Source organism: Somniosus microcephalus, chromosome 12 (assembly GCF_052327205.1).
Source record: "Somniosus microcephalus isolate GS21.2 chromosome 12, FLI_Smic_1.0, whole genome shotgun sequence".
Classification (NCBI taxonomy): domain Eukaryota; kingdom Metazoa; phylum Chordata; class Chondrichthyes; order Squaliformes; family Somniosidae; genus Somniosus; species Somniosus microcephalus.
The window spans coordinates 108,086,814-108,105,627 of NC_140998.1; the positions used below are offsets into that span (position 1 = coordinate 108,086,814).

Consider the following 18,814-nt stretch of genomic DNA (forward strand, 5'->3'; position numbering starts at 1 on the left):
TTCCCCTGTAGGGCAGGTAAATATTTTCAGTAGATCGCTCTTAGATCCTTGAGTCATGCACGAGTTATGCTTGGTTATTGATTCTTAGTTGGGAATATGAATCCATTATTAGAAATATAAGATGATCTGTGTGGATTAATATTCTGAGAGCATATGTGCTCACCATGTCGCCCACGGATATCCTCCGCAATCAGAGCCAAGCAGAATGATGGTGAACATTTTGGTCTTGAATGTTAGTTAGGAACTGAGCTGTACTTGTTTTGTTAGCTGAGAAAAAGTAACAAGGCCCATCTGGCACTGTTCAAAAAATGAATTGAGGCTGTTATAAGCATTGATGCGCTCCCCCTGGACAATTTGCAAGTATTATAATGTACTTGAAGTACAGTGTTAAGCACTGTCATGATTGTCATGAGTACTGAATATTTTTTAATTCCTTCACGTGCTTAAAAGTTTAGGAGGAAGTTGGGGGAGGGTGTTCCTGCACCTCACCAAGTACTAATGGAACTCTTTTTAATCAAATGTTTTCTTTCTCTTGCGGCCCCCCGGCCTTTGGGCTCTCATCAAAAGTCCAATTCCTTCACAAGTTCTCACCTATGGGTATGTTGCTGATGTGTCCATTTGTTTTGGCCTTGACTGTGGGGGCATCATAGGGTCATAGCTGATTCCTTCTTCGCTGGCAAGGGTTGCTGAGTAACGATCAGGAGTGTGATTCATGGTCGATTTTTCCTCATTCTAATCTTGAAGCACTGGGATCAGTATAGTGTCCCTACCAATCATCTGGCTGACATTAGCTAACTTGGAATAGGTGGGGGATCTAACCTAATACTTTCCTGGTCTCAGTGCATGGCTTAGAGACTTTGTATCTAAACCATTGGGATGGCGTCGTGTTTTCAACCTACTTGGGTTTTCTGAGCTCTGTTTTTATTTTCAACTTTCTTCTTGGAATATGGTGATCATGCTGCTTATGATTCCACTGCTCGTGGCAGGCTCATGGTACTTTGCTGAATGACCATGACTCAACTGATTCCACTGATATCTTACTGAAGTGGCCATTCTTTCAAGTATAATATTAGAGAAAGAGTTTTGACAGGCTATTTAACATTTGGTATGGGGTTATTGAAGCTGAGTCTTATTCTGTTGTTCCCTGGCGCTCACGCATGTTGATTTTCCAGCAGAGGTTGGTAGATAGTAATTGGAGCTGGAACCTTGATGTTTTTCTTCTCCCCTCCTTTCCTCATGGATACTGATTATGCCCCCATTGAAATCGGCTAACACAGTACAGACCAGGACTGTCAGCTTTATTTAAAATATAAATTACTGCATTATTTTATCTGTAACACTCCATACATCTTGTGTTGGCTTTACTATCCCCAGAGTACTACTTTCAGAGAAGGTGGTCTTGTTCCATAGATTTTTTTTTTCATGCAGTAGTTCAAGCTCAACTTGATGCTTTTAGAAATATCATTTGATTTATGCTGACATAGTTTGAATGAATTTAATCTATTGCTGGGACTCGATACTAACGTTTTCAGGTGTTTGACCAAAATGATGTTAATCTCTGTCCTCCATACCCCCATCCTCACCTTGGGCACAAAGTTCGAGGAATTGATGGATTTTTTCATATCTAAATTTTGAGACCACTGTGCAGCTGCTTCTGTCTCCTTAGTTTCCCACACCTCCACCTTTCCCAACTCCCAGGTTTTTTTTTATTCATTGATGGGATGTGGGCATCGCTGGCTAGGCCTGCATTTAGTGCCCATCCCTAATTGCCCTTGAGAAGATGGTGGTGAGCCGCCTTCTTGAACCGCTGCAGTCCATATGGTGTAGGTACTCCAACAGTGCTGTTAGGAAGGGAGTTCCAGGATTTTGGCCCAGCGACAGCGAAGGAACGGCGATACAGGTCCAAGTCAGGATGGTGTGTGGCTTGGAGGGGAACTTGTAGGTGGTGATGTTCCCATGCGTCTGCTGCCCTTGTCCTTCTAAGTGGTAGAGGTCGCGGGTTTGGAAGGTGCTGTTGAAGGAGCTTTGGCGAGTTGCTGCAGTCTGCCCTTCTCCGAGCTCAACAACCCCCCACCCGTACTATCGCATCTCCCTATTGGCGCACTCCTCTTGTCCGTGAATCGAACCACCTGCTCTCGTGCCTCCATCCTGTTTTGTCTTTTAACCACCTAACCTGTCCTCAGCCTCACCGATATCACCTACTTATTTCTATTGCTTAGCACTGTCCCTGCATGATTTAAAACTGTCACTATCTGTTCTCGTCAACCACTTTCCTATCTCCAGTGCTACAAATCCTCTTTTGAGTGTGGAGGTGACAAATTTTGGTGCCGGGTCGTATGACATTTGCAGAATAGTCTCTATTAAAGAGTTGGTAAATAAAATGTTCCAAACAATTTGAGATCACGTGTGGCAAAATTTATTATTGATTGAAAAAAAAGTTATGTGATTGGGTGGCACCGTGGATTAGCACACAGTCACTTGACCTCTGAGATTTTGGTTTAAATTCGGTAGAGGCCAATTCAGTCTCCAGGTTGTAAGGAGTGTGATGGAATACTCTCCACTTGCCTGGATGAGTGCAGCTCCAACAACACTCAAGAAGCTCGACACCATTCAGGATAAAGCAGCCCGCTTGATTGGCACTCCAACCACCACCTTCAACATTCACTCCCTCCACCACCGGCGCACTGGCTGCAGTGTGTACCATCTACAAGATGCACTGCAGCAACTCGCCAAAGCTCCTTCAACAGCACCTTCCAAACCCGCGACCTCTACCACTTAGAAGGACAAGGGCAGCAGACGCATGGGAACATCACCACCTACAAGTTCCCCTCCAAGCCACACACCATCCTGACTTGGACCTGTATCGCCGTTCCTTCACTGTCGCTGGGCCAAAATCCTGGCACTCCCTTCCTAACAGCATTGTGGGTGTACCTACACCATATGGACTGCAGCAGTTCAAGAAGGCGGCTCACCACCATCTTCTCAAGGGCAATTAGGGATGGGCACTAAATGCAGGCCTAGCCAGCCAGCGACGTCCACATCCCATCAATGAATTTTTAAAACAGTGCTTTAAGTGGAATAAGTTTTGGAAATGTTGAGCTATTTCCTTGTGGCCTTGAATAACACAATACAGAACTACTTATAATTTAGTAGTACCTGTAATTGGAAACCTCACTCATTTTAAAAACCAGAAAAGCAGCTGGTTTGGATGTGGAATCAGTGAGGGGTACTCTTCTGAGGTTAAGGTAGAGTAAAGGAAGCTCTGCATCCTGCCCATGCCTTATGTACCAAGTCGGAAATGTGTTGCATCCCTCACCTTCATGTGCGCAAACATTCAGCCCAAAATATCATAACATATTCTGTTATTAGGACACAAGACTTGCACTAGAGTTGAATTGTGAAGCAACTCTGTCTTAAAAGTGTTTGGCAAATGTGTTATTTGCCTCCGATTCGGTGCAATCAGGAAAGTGATGTTAAAATGTGTCACTACTATAGAAACCATCTGCTGTTTTGGTTCCAACACCCTCTCTGTGCCCCTTTTAAATATCTTGATACGAGCTAAACATTCTTGCGTATAGAATACCTCATATCTTTATCTTTTCTAGTTTTACCCGTTGGTTATATTAGTAGTGGTATTTTTTGTTTTTATCCATGTAACATGGTCAAAAATAGTAATAGAAGGAGGAAAAGTGGTTGTATGAACTGCCACATTTTGATAACTCAAAACCTGTCACTTCTGTAGGTTGTGTTTGTTAATATAGAGAAACTGTAAATCAGTCAGGATGTCACATGGACAAAATATTACTGTATTGCAATTTTGAGATTGATGTAAATATATTTAACTTTGGAAACATAATGGGCCAACATTTGTGATCGGAGGCTTCCCCGTGGGAGGGCGGGCGCCTCCGACCTGCAAAATGTGTACAAAAGTACCTGGTGGCCCGGGTGAAATGGCGGCTTGCGATCCTGGGCCTCTCCGGGTCCGCGCGGGCAGAGCCCCACATATCCCAGGGGCGCAAGCAGTTCGTAGGTGCTCCTGGGATCATGTGGGCTGGCCCAACCAATGGAAGAAAGGAATCCCCATTCACACTTTTGACAGTTTTGTACGTACGGAACTGTCATAAGTATGAATGGGGATCACTTAAAAAAAATACACCAACACATGAAAATAATTTTTTTTTTAATTATATATATTTAAAATTAATTAAAATGCCATTTAATTCAATATTTTAAACAAAAATGTAATGCTTTTACCAGGCATAAGAATTTGACAATCATTCAGCGGGCGGAAGTTGTGCATGCGGATGATCTGTCAAGCGAATTCTTGACATCGCAAGTACCGGGTTTTAGCGTATGCACTTCGCATGCCTGAAACCGGCACTTGCGCGGCCCCTACAGGCGCGTACGCACCCGTGGGGGTCGCAAAATACGGCACAATGGTTTATTTCTCAAATATAGTTTATTTGAAATTAATTTTACATGTAAATTTGCTCTGCACTGTAATATTACCACAAGCAATATGATCGTGTATCAGCAATGTTTTTGGAGTAGCTGGATGCTCCAGTTGCCGAGGCTTGCTGACAACTTCCTATTGAAGAATCAATGGCCCTTAATTTGTGGAACTGTTGGTGTATATTGCTGTCAGTCAATAATTGAAATAAGTGTTATGCCTTTACTTTTGTATAGGCATAAGTTTTAGAAACAAAAATTATCCTTTTGCCATTTACTGTAATACTGTTGGGTGAAAAAAAACTTGCATTTTGCGAGCAAGGTGGTATGAAGTTCGCGATACTGTGCTAGTTCTTGTACATAAATGTTAACCAGAAAAGTTCAATTGCCTCTCTTTCCCTCTGCCACCCCACCCTCCTCCACCAAAAACCAAGACCGACCAGAGGCCAAGTAATAATAGTTCATGAATGTCTCGCATGTTTTTGGCGGACTTTTTGTTTTGCACCCTAGTGGTCGATTCCTTGCAGTACTTCATTTACTTCAGATGTGTGCTGCCTGTTCTGGTTGCCAAAAAATACTGTTGCTACTCACAGCAGGTTTCAGAGATTTAAAAAAAAAGAAACAACAATAAAACATCAAAAAGCAATACCAGACAGCCTGAACAAGTTCAGCCCTGCCTGTGCTAAACGGGAACTTAACTTTATAGGCTTGCACCACTGCTGCCAAATCATATTATTCCAAGGCACCATGAAATAGATGCAGACTTTAAAAACCAGCCCCTTTTTCCTTTTGTAGGCAGTCGTCTGGAAATACTTTACATCTATCTGTGTCAGTTTTGGAGACATAGTTCTGGATACAGTAACATGATCTGACTTAAGAGTACGTGTATGTGCTAAGAGGGACCAATTTGGCACGGTTCACTGTAATTTCATTATCCTAACGACCTCTGCTGTTCCTCTTAATATATTTTGAACTTTGAATATATAAACATCAAAGTTTTTATTCTCTGCCTTTAGAAGAACATACCACATCCCAACCAATAAGAGATGGGTAACCTGGTGCCAGGCATATAAGGAAGCTGCATTTATATGGTGCATTTCATGTTCCCAGGACATCCCAAAGTGTTTCACAGCCAATTAACTACTACTGAAGTGGAGTCATTATTATGTTGGGAAATGTGGCGGCTAGTTTGCACGGAGCATGGTCCAGCAGACAGCAAATGACCAATTAATCAATTTGGGGATGTTTGAGGAATTAATGTGGGCCTGAACATTGGAAGAATGTCTGCCTGCCTGTTCGAGTATCATGAGATTTTTTTCATCCACTTGAACAGACAGGTGGAGCCTTGGTTTAATGTCTCATCTGAAATATGGCACCTTCAACAATACAGTAGCACCTCAGTACTGCACTGAAGTGTTAGCCTAGATTTTTTTTTTTGCTGAAGTTGTGGAGTCGAGCTTTGACCCAGGACCTTCTGACTGTGAGGCGAGACTGCTGTCACTGAGCCAAGCTGATGTGTCAGTGCTTCCTTAGCGTGATCATGAATGCACTCTGGGAAAATTTACAGTGCAGATACATGCTCTGGATCAGTCCAATTGAGTGATATGTACTGCATCACCATCTTGTTCCATTAAATACTGTCAATTTTTTGAAATGTACATTGTTTTAATCAATATTGCATTGGAGTGACAAACCTAAGAGGTTGCATAAATGTTTAGCAATTCTCTTTGTGATTGGATGCCGTTAAATTTAAACTCTTCCCAAATGAAAACACATCCTTACTCACTATTTTATTGAAAAATAAAAACTTGTCTCCAAAGAACCATTTAGCTAAATATTAATAAGTTAGATATTCCTGAGTGGGTCAGATACTCGAGACTGCAAGTAACCATACTGATCTGTTGCTATATTTGGAAAAAATCTGCAACTGAGAGTTGTTTCTTTGTGATTTCATGGTTTAAATCAATGGTTCTCAAACTGGGGTCCATAGAGACTTTCCAGGGGCTCAGCGAAAGGAAACTCCAATCGGTGATGGAGAGCGAGGCAGTGCAGAGCGGCCGGGTGCTGCTGAATGGGCCGGTGAATAGTTACCGTGGTGGCAGCAGCAGTGGCTGTGCACTGCAGGAAGAGGAGAAGGCGTGAGGGGGAAAAAACTGTGGAACAGCAGCGGCCGCAATGCCACCGCAAGCCACAGAAGTCGAAGGCAGAAAAGCGCAGGGCCAGCTGTTCGGCGAGGAATCGACTGTCTAAACAAAGACCCTGTCCCAACTACCAGCCGGCTGCAGTAGCGCCGGGATATGGCCAAAAAGAACAGGGCCCTTTAGTCGGACATGCATTACATTTGATCTGTCTGCACACGGGCAAGGGCTGGCCAAGGAGCAAATCTGACAATAATTTGGGCAGCACTTGAATCACTGACTAACCAATGCATTTGTAATTTTTAAAAATCAGTGCTCAAAATCGCCGTCATTTTATATATACACACTTGAGGGATTCCCGTTTTGTAAATGTCACCATAGCTATATTGCAATTCATTGTCAGAAGATCCTGGTACCGTATCGATACAAGGGGGCAATAATAATTTAGACGGGGGGTCCGTGATTACTAATCTATTTGAAATGGGGTCCTTCAGCCAAAAAGGTTTGTGAACCACTGGTTTAAATGACTATTATTCACTTGGGTGCTTAAGTGGCGAGATCAGCTAACTAGGTAGGGCTCAGAAATTCAAATTGGGACCTTCTTGGTCGGGGTGGCCCAGCAACAGCTCTGCAGACCCTCCCCCATCGCCAGTTATTAATGAGGAGTGTTGCACAAACCATTTGTCAGCCAAAAACATCTATTGTATTCTTCTGAAGCAGCCTGGAGAATTTTGGCTTCTGAGATAATTTGGTTGTTGTAACTCAGACTTCCTTCTCTAGTTAGACTGATTCATTCTAGGTACGCTGTCTGAAGACTGTGCTGCAGTTGATGTGTTTGAAACAGACTCGACAAGATGCACCTTTGCCAAAAAAATAAGTTTCTGAATTAATTCACTTCAGCCATGCTTCTGTTTAGCTTTAGCATTCTAGATTCCAACAAACAGTGTAAATATGCCACACTTGAGTAGATTCTAGAATGCTGTGGCTGGTCACAATATGCAAAGTAGAGAAGTTAAGTTCTTGCTAGGACATGTTGAGCCCTTTGTAAATTCAGGATTATACTTGATATAGATTGCAGGCTAAAAGTAATTGAGCAATGTAGAGTATTTTATGCCTGCAGTTTCTGGGCAAGGGTGGCCCACAGCTCCTGGGCAGTGGTGGATTCCTCTTTGTTTTGTGTGAAGTGAGAGTAGTAATAAAAAGCTGATTTCCACAGCTGACTTCACTGTTGTCCTGATGCCTCAAAACCATTTTGTTTGTGCTACAAAAGTACTCATTGACATTCATTTTTAGATTTTTTTTGTCCAGATGTGAAGATATGTGTGTTAAATTAACATTTGTGAGGTAACCATAACTTGTGACTTAAAGTTGTTTGTTTAATCTCACTTGTGGAGAGATCTATCCCAACACCTAGCTGGAGTTTTTTTTGTTCCTTTTCCACCTGTTTGTTTTAATTAAATTAGAAATAAAGCAAGGGAGTAATTTCCATACCAAGTATTCTCCCAGCCTTGTCTTGCAAAAGGAGAAAGTCTCATTTCATACCCTATATAGTCTTCATGAAAACGTACCGTTGCCAACTAGCAACAAAGTTTGCTTTTCTCCAGATGAGGCACAGGATTTGAAGTGTGTCTACTAACAAAATGTTGGCTGTTCCAATGGTCATACCAGAGGGCTTTTTACAGATTAAAGGGCACTTTTAAGTATCCCTGAACTGGAACATAAACCATGTAACATGTCAAATATACATATGGCACTGACTGGAACTATAGTATATTTTTTGACCAGGAGAGAAATGTATACTCTTGGGGAAATTGTAGGTTTTGCATGTGCTTCAGAAGTCAGACTGTCATTTAAAATTATAGTTAAGATCCTGGTTAACAGGCTTCCTTTTTTTTGCTATCCACTGTTTAACAATAAAATGGTTCTGGGAGAGTGTGGGACATCATTTCAGCCTACACTGTTTTGATTTCTTCCTCCTTTTCCCCTCCAGTGCTTTCCCCTTTCTCTTTCTTGAAGGTGTTGTCTCCTGTTTGGGGTCTGGTTCCACAGGCTGGGTGTTCACTGGTGCCTTGCCAAGTGGCTATTCTTCATTGCTAAATCTAGACAGTGACTATTCAATGTTGCAGGACATTGGAGCTGAACATTCTCGTGCACTTCAAGCAAAGTTTTGCTGGATAGTGACTAGGAGTTGGAACCGTGGGGATTTTTGTTCCTCAGCCTCGCAAACAAATGGGTGGCATGACCAATTATACCCCAATTGTGCAGACTACCCCTTCCTTGCTGTGATCAAGCAACAGCATAAATATGACCTTCCTGGTTTGCATGGCAAATCTACTCTAATATACTCTTATAAGTATGCAGGTGTGCAGAGAGTGGTAGGCATACAGAAGGGAGATTAGAAAGCCAGTGAGAATTGCAGAGAGAGAAACTGAGGAGAAAAAACGACAAACTGATGTACAAACAGCAATACATACTGAGCAAAAAAGAGAAACAGAAAGTGGACAAAAACCTGCAGATTTAGAGATTGTGAACCAGCAGACAGACAGTTAAATGGACAGACCCATAATTTACATAAAAACTGTGAGGAATGACACAGTGGATCAACTCATGTTCTAAATAATATGGACAAAAACAAGCAAACCTAAAATGTTATAAATACTATCAAGTACTTAATTTGCACATTCTCCCCGTGTTTGCGTGGGTTTGCTCCGGTTTCCTCCCACAGTCCAAAGATGTGCGGGTTAGGTTGATTGGCCATGATAAAAATTGGCCCTTAGTGTTAGGGGGGATTAAATACGTGGGGTTACGGGGTTATGGGGATGGGGATAGGGCTTGGGTGGGATGGCTGTCGGTGTAGGGACCGGGTGCTAGGGTTTGGATGATCAGCCATGATCTCGTTGAATGGCGGAGCAGGCTCGAAGGGCCGAATGGCCTACTCCTGCTCCTATCTTCTATGTTTCTATGCTAGAAAGGAAAGTAGCCTTACTTTTCTTGAGATTCTCCACCTAAATTCCTGTGTTAAAGTTTAAAAGTTTCCAGGTTTTTTTAATTGAAGATGTGAAGGAATAATAATAATCAACTTTATTGTCATTGTTAGTGCACAAGTGCAGTACAACAAAATGTAGGCTTGCGGCTCCCGAGAGTGTACATTTAGATTAAGACATTTTAAACATTCAACATTCATTTGTCTTGTAATACATTAACATAAACATAACCATAATAAAGTGCATTGGCAGATGTGCAGGCTTTAGAGTTTATTTGTGGAGTTCAGTAGGATGACAGCCCTGGGAAAGAAGCTGTTCCTAAATCTGGTCGTTCGGGTGCGAATGCATCTGTAGCGTCTCCCAAATGGCAGGAGGGTGAACAGACTGTGGCTGGGGTGGGTAGGGTCTTTGATGATGGTTTCAAATGGATTCAAATAAAAATATTAATATTATGTCTACTTAGTTTAGAAAGTAATTAATGGCTCTTGAAATATTTTATCATTGATTCTGTTAGTCGTAAAAAATGCCCAAATGAATTGAAACTCAAACAGCTCAATTATGATGCTTTATTCTACACACTGTCATAAATAGAAGAGTAGTTATGCCATTGGACATAGTTCCCAGTAATCTCTCCTTCGCTGCTGCATTTTGTTTTCTTTGGATAGTTTCCTGTCTCTTAGAAAAAACATATTTATGAATGGATTCAATAAGATATGAAATAAAAGGGCAGGATGGAAAGTTGATGCATCAGTTAACATTTGCCTTGTGTCTGTATGTTTTTGGGGCGTGGGGTGAAATGGATTATCATTCACAATGTCATCAAAAAATGCCTAGTAAAGGTTTGGTTTGTATAGTAGGTGAGTGCTCAGTTCTAGCAGCCTTCTACAGGAAACTTTCTGGTATCCGGCACTGACGGGACCGAGCTGGTGCCATACCATCAAAACTGCCGTAGAAACCAGCGCTAATGTTAAAACATACGGAGCTTTTGAGCTCCATGTGAATCAACAAACCCTGTTGCTTAGCAACAGCTTCAAAACAGTCAGCCGCAGCTTAAAAGCGTCTCTGTAGCTAAGCAACAGCTTCAGCTAGACCTTGCAGAGCCTGACTGGGGGGGGAAAAAAAGCAACAAGAAGTAAAAAAACGGCTCCTGAATTTTGCAGGCAGATAGAGCTTTCCGGACATTTAACCTCCGGTTAAACGAATGTTTCCTGTAGTAACTCTTTTTAAATTGAAGAGCAAGAAATGTTAAATGTAGCTTAAAATAGAGTGATGCAGTATTTAGTTGCTGATCGGTGACTTATGCTGAGGTTGATCTCACTCTCTCATTAATAGAACAGCAAAAATTAAATGACTACATTTAGTGGCATTACTTGTCTGTAGATGCAGTCCTTTTAAAAGTGTTTCTGATTTTTGTAGGTGCCCTCCTCGTACTTTTCTACCAGCTCTATGCAAAATTTTTCTGGATGAAAGTGCTCCTGACAATGTATTGGAAGTGACAGCACGTGCCATAACGTACTACCTGGACGTATCTGCTGAGTGTACACGGAGGATTGTTGGAGTGGATGGAGCCATTAAAGCACTTTGTAACCGCTTGGTTGTAGTTGAGCTCAATAATAGGACCAGCAGAGACCTGGCTGAACAGTGTGTGAAGGTAATGAACCCCTTTTTGTAATTAATTCCATTTTTTTTTTTTAAATCAACTAGTTGATCTGTGATCTTGCTTACAGACAAAAGTTTTTTTTAAAGTGGTGGGAACTGGCCTTTTACTTCTAGAACCTGGAGTCAGATCCAGTCCAAGCTGATGGGGTGCAAGTCTCTTCTGCCTACCGGCTGTCAAGGTCCTATGTGAAATCAATTTGGGCAGTCTCAATCTTGTTTCTACTAGGCTTGGGCACCAAGCTGCCCCTAATTTGGCATAAATTGGCAATCTCAGGGACTACAGGCTGGCTTCTTTGGGAATTGCAAACAATGTTACACTGGTGCAATATGCAGTTTTATTCTGTATCTGGCTGTGTTATACCTGACGTGGAACTGCTTGAAGCTGACTGGGATATGAAATGGGAAGAGTTCCATTCTTCAGCACAAACATCCTTCACCCTGATGACTAAAAATTGGAATTGAGTAGCTCTTAGCAGTTGATACCTTTGACTGGGCTTGCTGACAAATTAAATATCCGAGATAGAAACATAGAAAAATAGGAGGAGGCCATTCGGCCCTTCGAGCCTGCTCCACCATTCTATGTGATCATGGCTGATCCTTTATCTCCATACCATATTCCTGCTCTCTCCCCATACCCCTTGATGCCTTTTGTGTCTAGAAATCTATCTATCTATCTCCTTTAAATATATTCAGTGACTTGGCATCCACAGCCTTCTGTGGTAGAGAATTCCACAGGTTCACCACCCTCTGAGTGAAGAAATTTCTCCTCATCTCAGTCCTAAATATCCTACCCTGTATCCTAAGACTGTGACCCCTCGTTCTAGACCCCCCAGCCAGGGGAAACATCCTCCCTGCATCCAGTCTGTCTCGCCCTGTCAGAATTTTATACGTTTCAATGAGATCTCTCATTCTTCTAAACTCTAGTGAATATAGACCTAGTCGACCCAATCTCTCCTTATACGACAGTCCTGCCATCCCAGGAATCAGTCTGATGAACCTTTGCTGCACTCCCTCTATGGCAAGTATATCCTTTCTTGGGCAAGGAGACCAAAACTGCCCCCAGTACTCCAGGTGTGGTCTCGCCAAGGCCCTGTACAACTGTAGCAAGACATCCTTGCTCCTGTACTCAAATCCTCTTGCAATGAAGGCCAACATACCATTTGCCTTCCTAACTGTTTGCTGCACCTGTATGTTTGCTTTCAGTGACTGGTGTACAAGGACATCCAGGTCCCTTTGTACAGGAAACTTTGGTTTATCCGGAGGTTGTATGTCCGGAAACCTCGATCTAACGGCAGAAATCAGCAGCTGTTTTGGTTAGGTTTTTTTTCTTCTCCTAGCATTTTTTTAACAGGCTCTGGAAAGCGCCTCTGGAGCTTAGCAACAGCTTCAGAGACGCTTCCAAGGTACGGGCCGAGTGTTTACAAGCTGTTGCTAAGCAACAGTGTTTGTTGTCAGATACGGAGATGAAAACCTCCGTATCCTTCAACATTAGCGCTGGTCTATCTGGAAGTTTTGATAGATCGGCAGCAGCTCGGTCCCATCGGTGCCGGATATCGCGAAGTTTCCTGTACATCAACATTTCCCAATCTAGCACCATTTAAATAATTACCTTTCTGTTTTCCCTACTGAAGTGGAATACTTCACATTTATCCATGTTATACTGCATCTGCCATGTATTTGCTCACTCACTCAACTTGTCTAAATCGCCTTGAAGCCTCTTTGCATCCTCTTCACAGCTCACAATCCCACCTAGTTTCGTGTCGTCAGCAAACTTGGAAATATTACATTTGGTTCCCTCATCCAAATCATTGATATATATTGTGAATAGGTGGGGCCCAAGCACTGATCCCTGCGGTAGCCCACTAGTCACCGCCTGCCAACCTGAAAAAGACCCATTTATTCCTATTCTCTGTTTCTTGTCTGTTAACCACTTTTCAGTCCATGCCAGTATATTACCCCCAATCCCATGTGCTGTAATTTTGCACACTAACCTCCTCTTATATGGGACTTTATCAAAGGTCTTCTGAAAATCCAAATACACTACATCCACTGGTTCTCCCTTATCTATTCTACCAGTTACATCCTCAAAAAACTCCAGTAGGTTTGTCAAACACGATTTCCCTTTCATAAATCCATGTTGACTTTGTCTAATCCCGTTGATATTTTCTAAGTGTCCTGTTAACACATCCTTTATAATGGACTAGCATTTTCCCTACTACTGATGTTAGGCTAACCGGTCTGTAGTTGCCTGTTTTCTCTCTCCCTTTTTTAAATAGTGGGGTCACATTTGCCACCCTCCAATCTGCAGGAACTGTTCCATAATCTATAGAATTTTGGAAGATGACAACCAATGCATCCACTATTTCCATGGCTACCTCTTTTAGTACTCTGGGATGCAGATTATCAGGCCCTGGGGATTTATCAGCTTTCAGCCCCATTAATTTCTCCAGCACTTTTTTTTATTAATACTAATTTCCTTTAATTCGTCCTTCTCACTAGACCCTTGGTTCCCTCGCATTTCTGGGAAGTTATTTGTGTCCTCTTCCACGAAGACAGAACCAAAGTATTTGTTTAATTGCTCAGCCATTTCCTTGCTCCCCATTATAAATTTTCCCGTTTCTGACTAAGGGACCTGCATTTGTCTTCACTAATCTTTTTCTTTTTACATACTTGTAGAAGCTTTTACAATCCGCTTTTATGTTCCTTGAAGGTTTACTCTCATACTCTATTTTACCCTTTTTAATCAATTGCTGAACTCTAAACTGCTCCCAATCCTCAGGCTTGCTACTTTTTCTGGCAACTTTATATGACTCCTCTTTGGATCTAATACTATCCCATTAGTGTCTTGAGGTCCAGGACTTGAACTTAATTAAAATTTCAGTTAGAATTAGAATTTTTAAATGTTGAGTTACTTCAACTTAAGTTATTTTAACTTTCAAATTTTCAGTTTTTGCTGTGGAATTGTAATGGCTGTCTTCTATGTTTCTTGTGGAGTTGCTGTTCTGATTGGTCCATGATAACCATGTGGTATTATTTGTCATGTCATTAACTGGGGCTCATTAGAAAGTACTTTGTAAACCTGCACTTCCAACGCACAGGATTTTATTTTATACAAATAGGGAATAAAATGACATTTGGTATGCACACTAATGCATTGAATTATTCCAGCTAAGATTTTCCTGATGAATCTTGGGCAGATTCTTGCTTAGAAGTAGGATCACAAAAATTTAATTTTGAATGATAAATTGTTAAAATATGACTGTGCCAAATAACACTGACTTCTAGAAAGTGGTCAAGCTCACCAAGCATTTTGGTAGACTAAAATTCTGCAGCAGAAACTAGTCCTTATCCCTTGCTGATTGTTAATGAGGTGAAAATGGTATTTCCCAGAAGTTATATGAAAAGTACCATTGACAGGCTTGATGGCATGTTCTCTTTTCACTCTCCCTTGCGAGACTTTTACAAAGAAAGGAAAATTGGTGGGTTGGGAAGATAATTTTAACTCCGGCCTTGTTTATTAACACTCGAACCCAGATTGCAATTGAAATTACTGTATCACGAACAATATCATAAATTAATGGTTTCTTGTGAGTTGTAACATAATGGAAGTATTGGGGCAGCTTGACTATAGTGGGTACTTCATGCAGCTAGTGATTTTAGTAGTGCCTGATAACCTCAACAAATTAGCTTTGCTTTACTTAAACAGTCAATGTTGTATTATTGGAGCTCAGTAATTATACAGGATTTGTTTACAGGTTTTCTTTAGGCCTAGTTTGTAAAGTACATTTGCACGGGGCATTCAGTCTCATTGATTTGAGCGCATATTGCTACATATTCTGGACGGTGTTTAGCAATTCAATATTCGAAACCTCGCGAACAAACATTGCGATAATGGCTTGAACAAAGTTTTTTCCAGCAAAATCAGTCACAGGACTTTCTGATCTTTGGATGACCTCGCACATCTGACATCACAACTCTGACTCCACTCAAATATAGTTCGTTATTTTTTGAGTTTAAAAAAAAAAAAATTGCATGGCATCTATAATAATAATATTGACATTGACAGCCATTGGAGCCACAGTTCTAGGATTTGAGGCCCAGGTGATTGAACTGTTAAATGTTAAATAAGAATAGAAAATGCTCAGTGCACAGATTAGCAGATCAATCAATATGTGAAAGAGAAATGCAAGTTAAAGTTTTGAATGTGAACCTTCATCAGAGTTGGTCAGTGTATCTGAAACATTTAACTGTATTTCTCTTTCAGATGTTGATTGTTCTGTACATTTCCAACATTTTCTGCTTCATTTAAGTTCCAACATTTATTGTTTTCTTAAGTTGAAATATAGACCTTTTATCAAAAAATACTTAAAGCTGGTAAACAACTTAATTTCTGTTTATGCAAGTGCTGTGTTCTTTTCCAACTGCTATACAAATATTGTTTTGTCTCAGTTAAAAGCTACTTGCCCTTAAATATCTTTGCGTTATCACTTTTTCTTTAAATGTCATATCTTAATCTTTTTAATGCCCTTAAGTATTTTGAATTATTGGGACTGAACCACTTCTGATTCTTATGAAGAAATTGTTTTTACCTCTGACCATTTCACTTTTGCTTATCATTAACTTGTAAAAAAAAGACTTGCATTTGTATAGCGCCTTTCACGACCACGGGACGTCTCAAAGCACTTTACAGCCAATGAAGTACTTTTGATGTGTAGTCACTGTTGTAATGTGGGAAATGCGGCAGCCAATTTGCGCACAGCAAGCTCCCACAAACAGCAATGTGATAATGACCAGATAATCTGTTTTTGTTATATTGGTTGAGGGCTAAGTATTGGCCAGGGCACCGGGGATAACTCTGGAAATAACTTTGAAATAGTGCCATGGGATCTTTTACATCCACCTGAGAGAGCAGATGGGGCCTCGGTTTAACGTCTCATCCGAAAGACAGCACCTCCGACAGTGCAGCGCTCCCTCAGTACTGCACTGGAGTGTCAGCCTAGCTTTATGTGCTCAAGTCTGTGGCGTGGGACTTGAGCCCATAACCTACTGACTTGGAGGCAAGTGTGCTACCCACTGAGCCACAGCTGACACATTGTATAATGCATACTGTTGACATTAAATATGATCTAATTTTACAGGTACTTGAACTCATCTGTACTCGAGAATCAGGAGCAGTATTTGAAGCAGGAGGCTTAAATTGTGTGCTAACCTTCATACGGGATAGTGGTCATCTTGTTCATAAAGACACATTACATTCAGCAATGGCTGTAGTTTCCAGACTTTGTGGGAAAATGGAGCCTCAGGATTCATCACTTGAAACTTGTGTGGAGTCTTTGTCTAGTTTATTGAAACATGAAGATCCCCAAGTAAGTAGAGCGAGGAACCAACCTTCAGTGTTCTTTTTATATAGATACATTTTGACAACAGTTTTCCCTATTCTCCCTCCATCCCTTCTTCAAAAAATACTTCTGCTGCGATACAGTTTCTTTTGCATGTTCCTAGGCAATGAATGTTGGCTTGCTGCTTGACTGTGGGGCATCACCGACTGATCCTGTTGTCGCTGCAAGTTTATATCTGCGCAATTTCCAGCAGGGGTTATCGGACAGTTATCCCTAGTTGATAGTTCTCTCCTTAACCATGATGCGGTCAGGTCCATTATAGGATCACATTGACAGTCTAAGACGAGGAAGGCTAATGTGCACATCTAGTGACCAGCATCGGCAGATTCCTGGAAGACGCTCGTGCTGCTCACATCGCATTCATCTGCATTTACAGTTTGAAAATTGCATTATGCTGCAGTGGCACAGAGGGATGATGTAAAGTGTTGCGGAGCCTACTGCAGGCAGTATTTGAATGGTCAGTCACTACACTCAAATGCCTCCTAGAAGTTGTCTGAAGATTTCCAGTGGCTAAGACCTGGATACAGGTCTCCTGCCTACTTTTTGTGCAGAAGTAGAAGAAACGAAGCTGGGGTGAAAAATAATTTCATGATGCATTTTCTTGCCAATTTAAGTATTTGTTTTAAAGTGGAATGCAGAGAATATTTGAACACAATCCTGGAAAGAATATGGTTTTGTTGATCTGCCAAGGTGAAAAAGTGTAATCTGCAAAGTGTCTGTGATGTCTTCTATTGATGCCAGTAAACTACTGAGATATTACAAAGGAGAGCAGCGCTTTTGTTTGCTAGGGTGGAGGTGGGATGGTGCTCGTGTGTTGGTGGGGAGGCTGGGCGGGGGGAGGAGGTTTTAAAGTAAAACGCAGTTAAAATAAAAAGTGGAAAAGTTTAGCTCTGGGCTTGATGATTATTCGACCAACTGATGTTTTCATACTTTCCGGAATTCATATATTTGTTTCCTATTTTCACCCTGTCCAGTGCTACTTCTGTCCTCCAATTGGTTGGCTGCCCTGCTCAGCTTCACTTAGGGAACCAGTACTCCTTCCACTCATCCTTCAATAAGTAAAAGTAAATGAATACGATTAAAAGGCTGGGTCAGGTTCCACAGTGATGGTGTAAGGGCTCCTTTAAATTTATGGTTCTGCTGTCAATAATAGTTTTGTTTGCATTCATCACGAAGTTTGAATTAGCCCCATTTTTTAATAGCAGGCTCTTGCCTTGTAGGTAAAGGAGCAGTGCTGGGCGCTGAGTGGCAACTGTGTATGTCAAATAATACAGCAGATGCATAGAGGTTGGGCTGCACTGAATGGGAGGTAGGCAGTATAGGGATCTGCTGTTCCTTGCTGCTTCTATTCCAGATTTTTGTCCAAAAATGCTAGTAGCCATATATTATGCTTGTACTCAATTTTGTTGATTGGCACTCCAGGATTGGAAATTATGGAGAGCCACTGCTTAACATAATGAAGAAGTGACTTGCTATATTTGCCACCCGAGCAGGTCTTTTCCGGAGGGGAATCAATGTGGCATGTCTGTACCAGGCTGCTTTCTAATCAGGAAGGTTGTAATTCCTGTTGGGTGGCAGTTAAAATTCAAATTTTAAATTAACATTACTTGGCTCTCTCCAAAGCATATTCTCCTTTTAAGCTTTTGTTTCTTTTGACATGCATTGGTTATTTCAAATAAATTTTCAGATATTCCAGGGCAGAAAAAGGCTTAATTGTACACTTGTTCTTTTGACTGCTAATCTTCATTTTCATTTCTAAGTGGCGAGATATTATCCAAATAGTAGATTGGCCTTTTCTTTCCTTCAGGTATCAGATGGAGCTCTGCGTTGTTTTGCTTCCTTAGCAGACAGATTCACCCGTCGTGGAGTTGATCCAGCTCCTTTGGCAAAACATGGGTTAACGGAAGAGCTGCTTTCTCGCATGGCAGCAGCAGGAGGTTTAGTGGCAGGAGGGTCTTCATCTGCTTGCAAACCAGGCCGTACTTCCACAGGAGCAACTCCCAATGCAGCCGATTCTAAACTTAGTAACCAAGTATCAACAATTGTTAGTCTGCTTTCCACACTCTGCAGAGGCTCGCCCGTTGTGACACACGTAAGGATTCAACTCTTTTAACTCCCTAATCATGCATGATTTTGCAGCAATAAAAGAAAAACTAGGGAAAGGTGCGAGGCATTTGCACGTTAC

At 41.5% G+C, this 18,814-nt stretch overlaps 1 protein-coding gene across 5 annotated transcripts in view; it reads left to right on the forward strand.

Annotated features, from left to right (window-relative positions):
• The window catches only part of hectd1 (HECT domain containing 1), a 93,658-nt gene that overhangs the window by 12,632 nt on the left and 62,212 nt on the right, over window positions 1–18,814 (forward strand). For all 5 annotated transcript variants that reach the window (XM_086003403.1, XM_086003404.1, XM_086003406.1 and 2 more), the window contains exons 3-5: window positions 10,988–11,222; window positions 16,369–16,596; window positions 18,437–18,721. In XM_086003403.1, coding sequence (XP_085859529.1) covers window positions 10,988–11,222; window positions 16,369–16,596; window positions 18,437–18,721 — 748 coding nt within the window. The remainder of the gene's footprint in view (window positions 1–10,987; window positions 11,223–16,368; window positions 16,597–18,436; window positions 18,722–18,814) is intronic.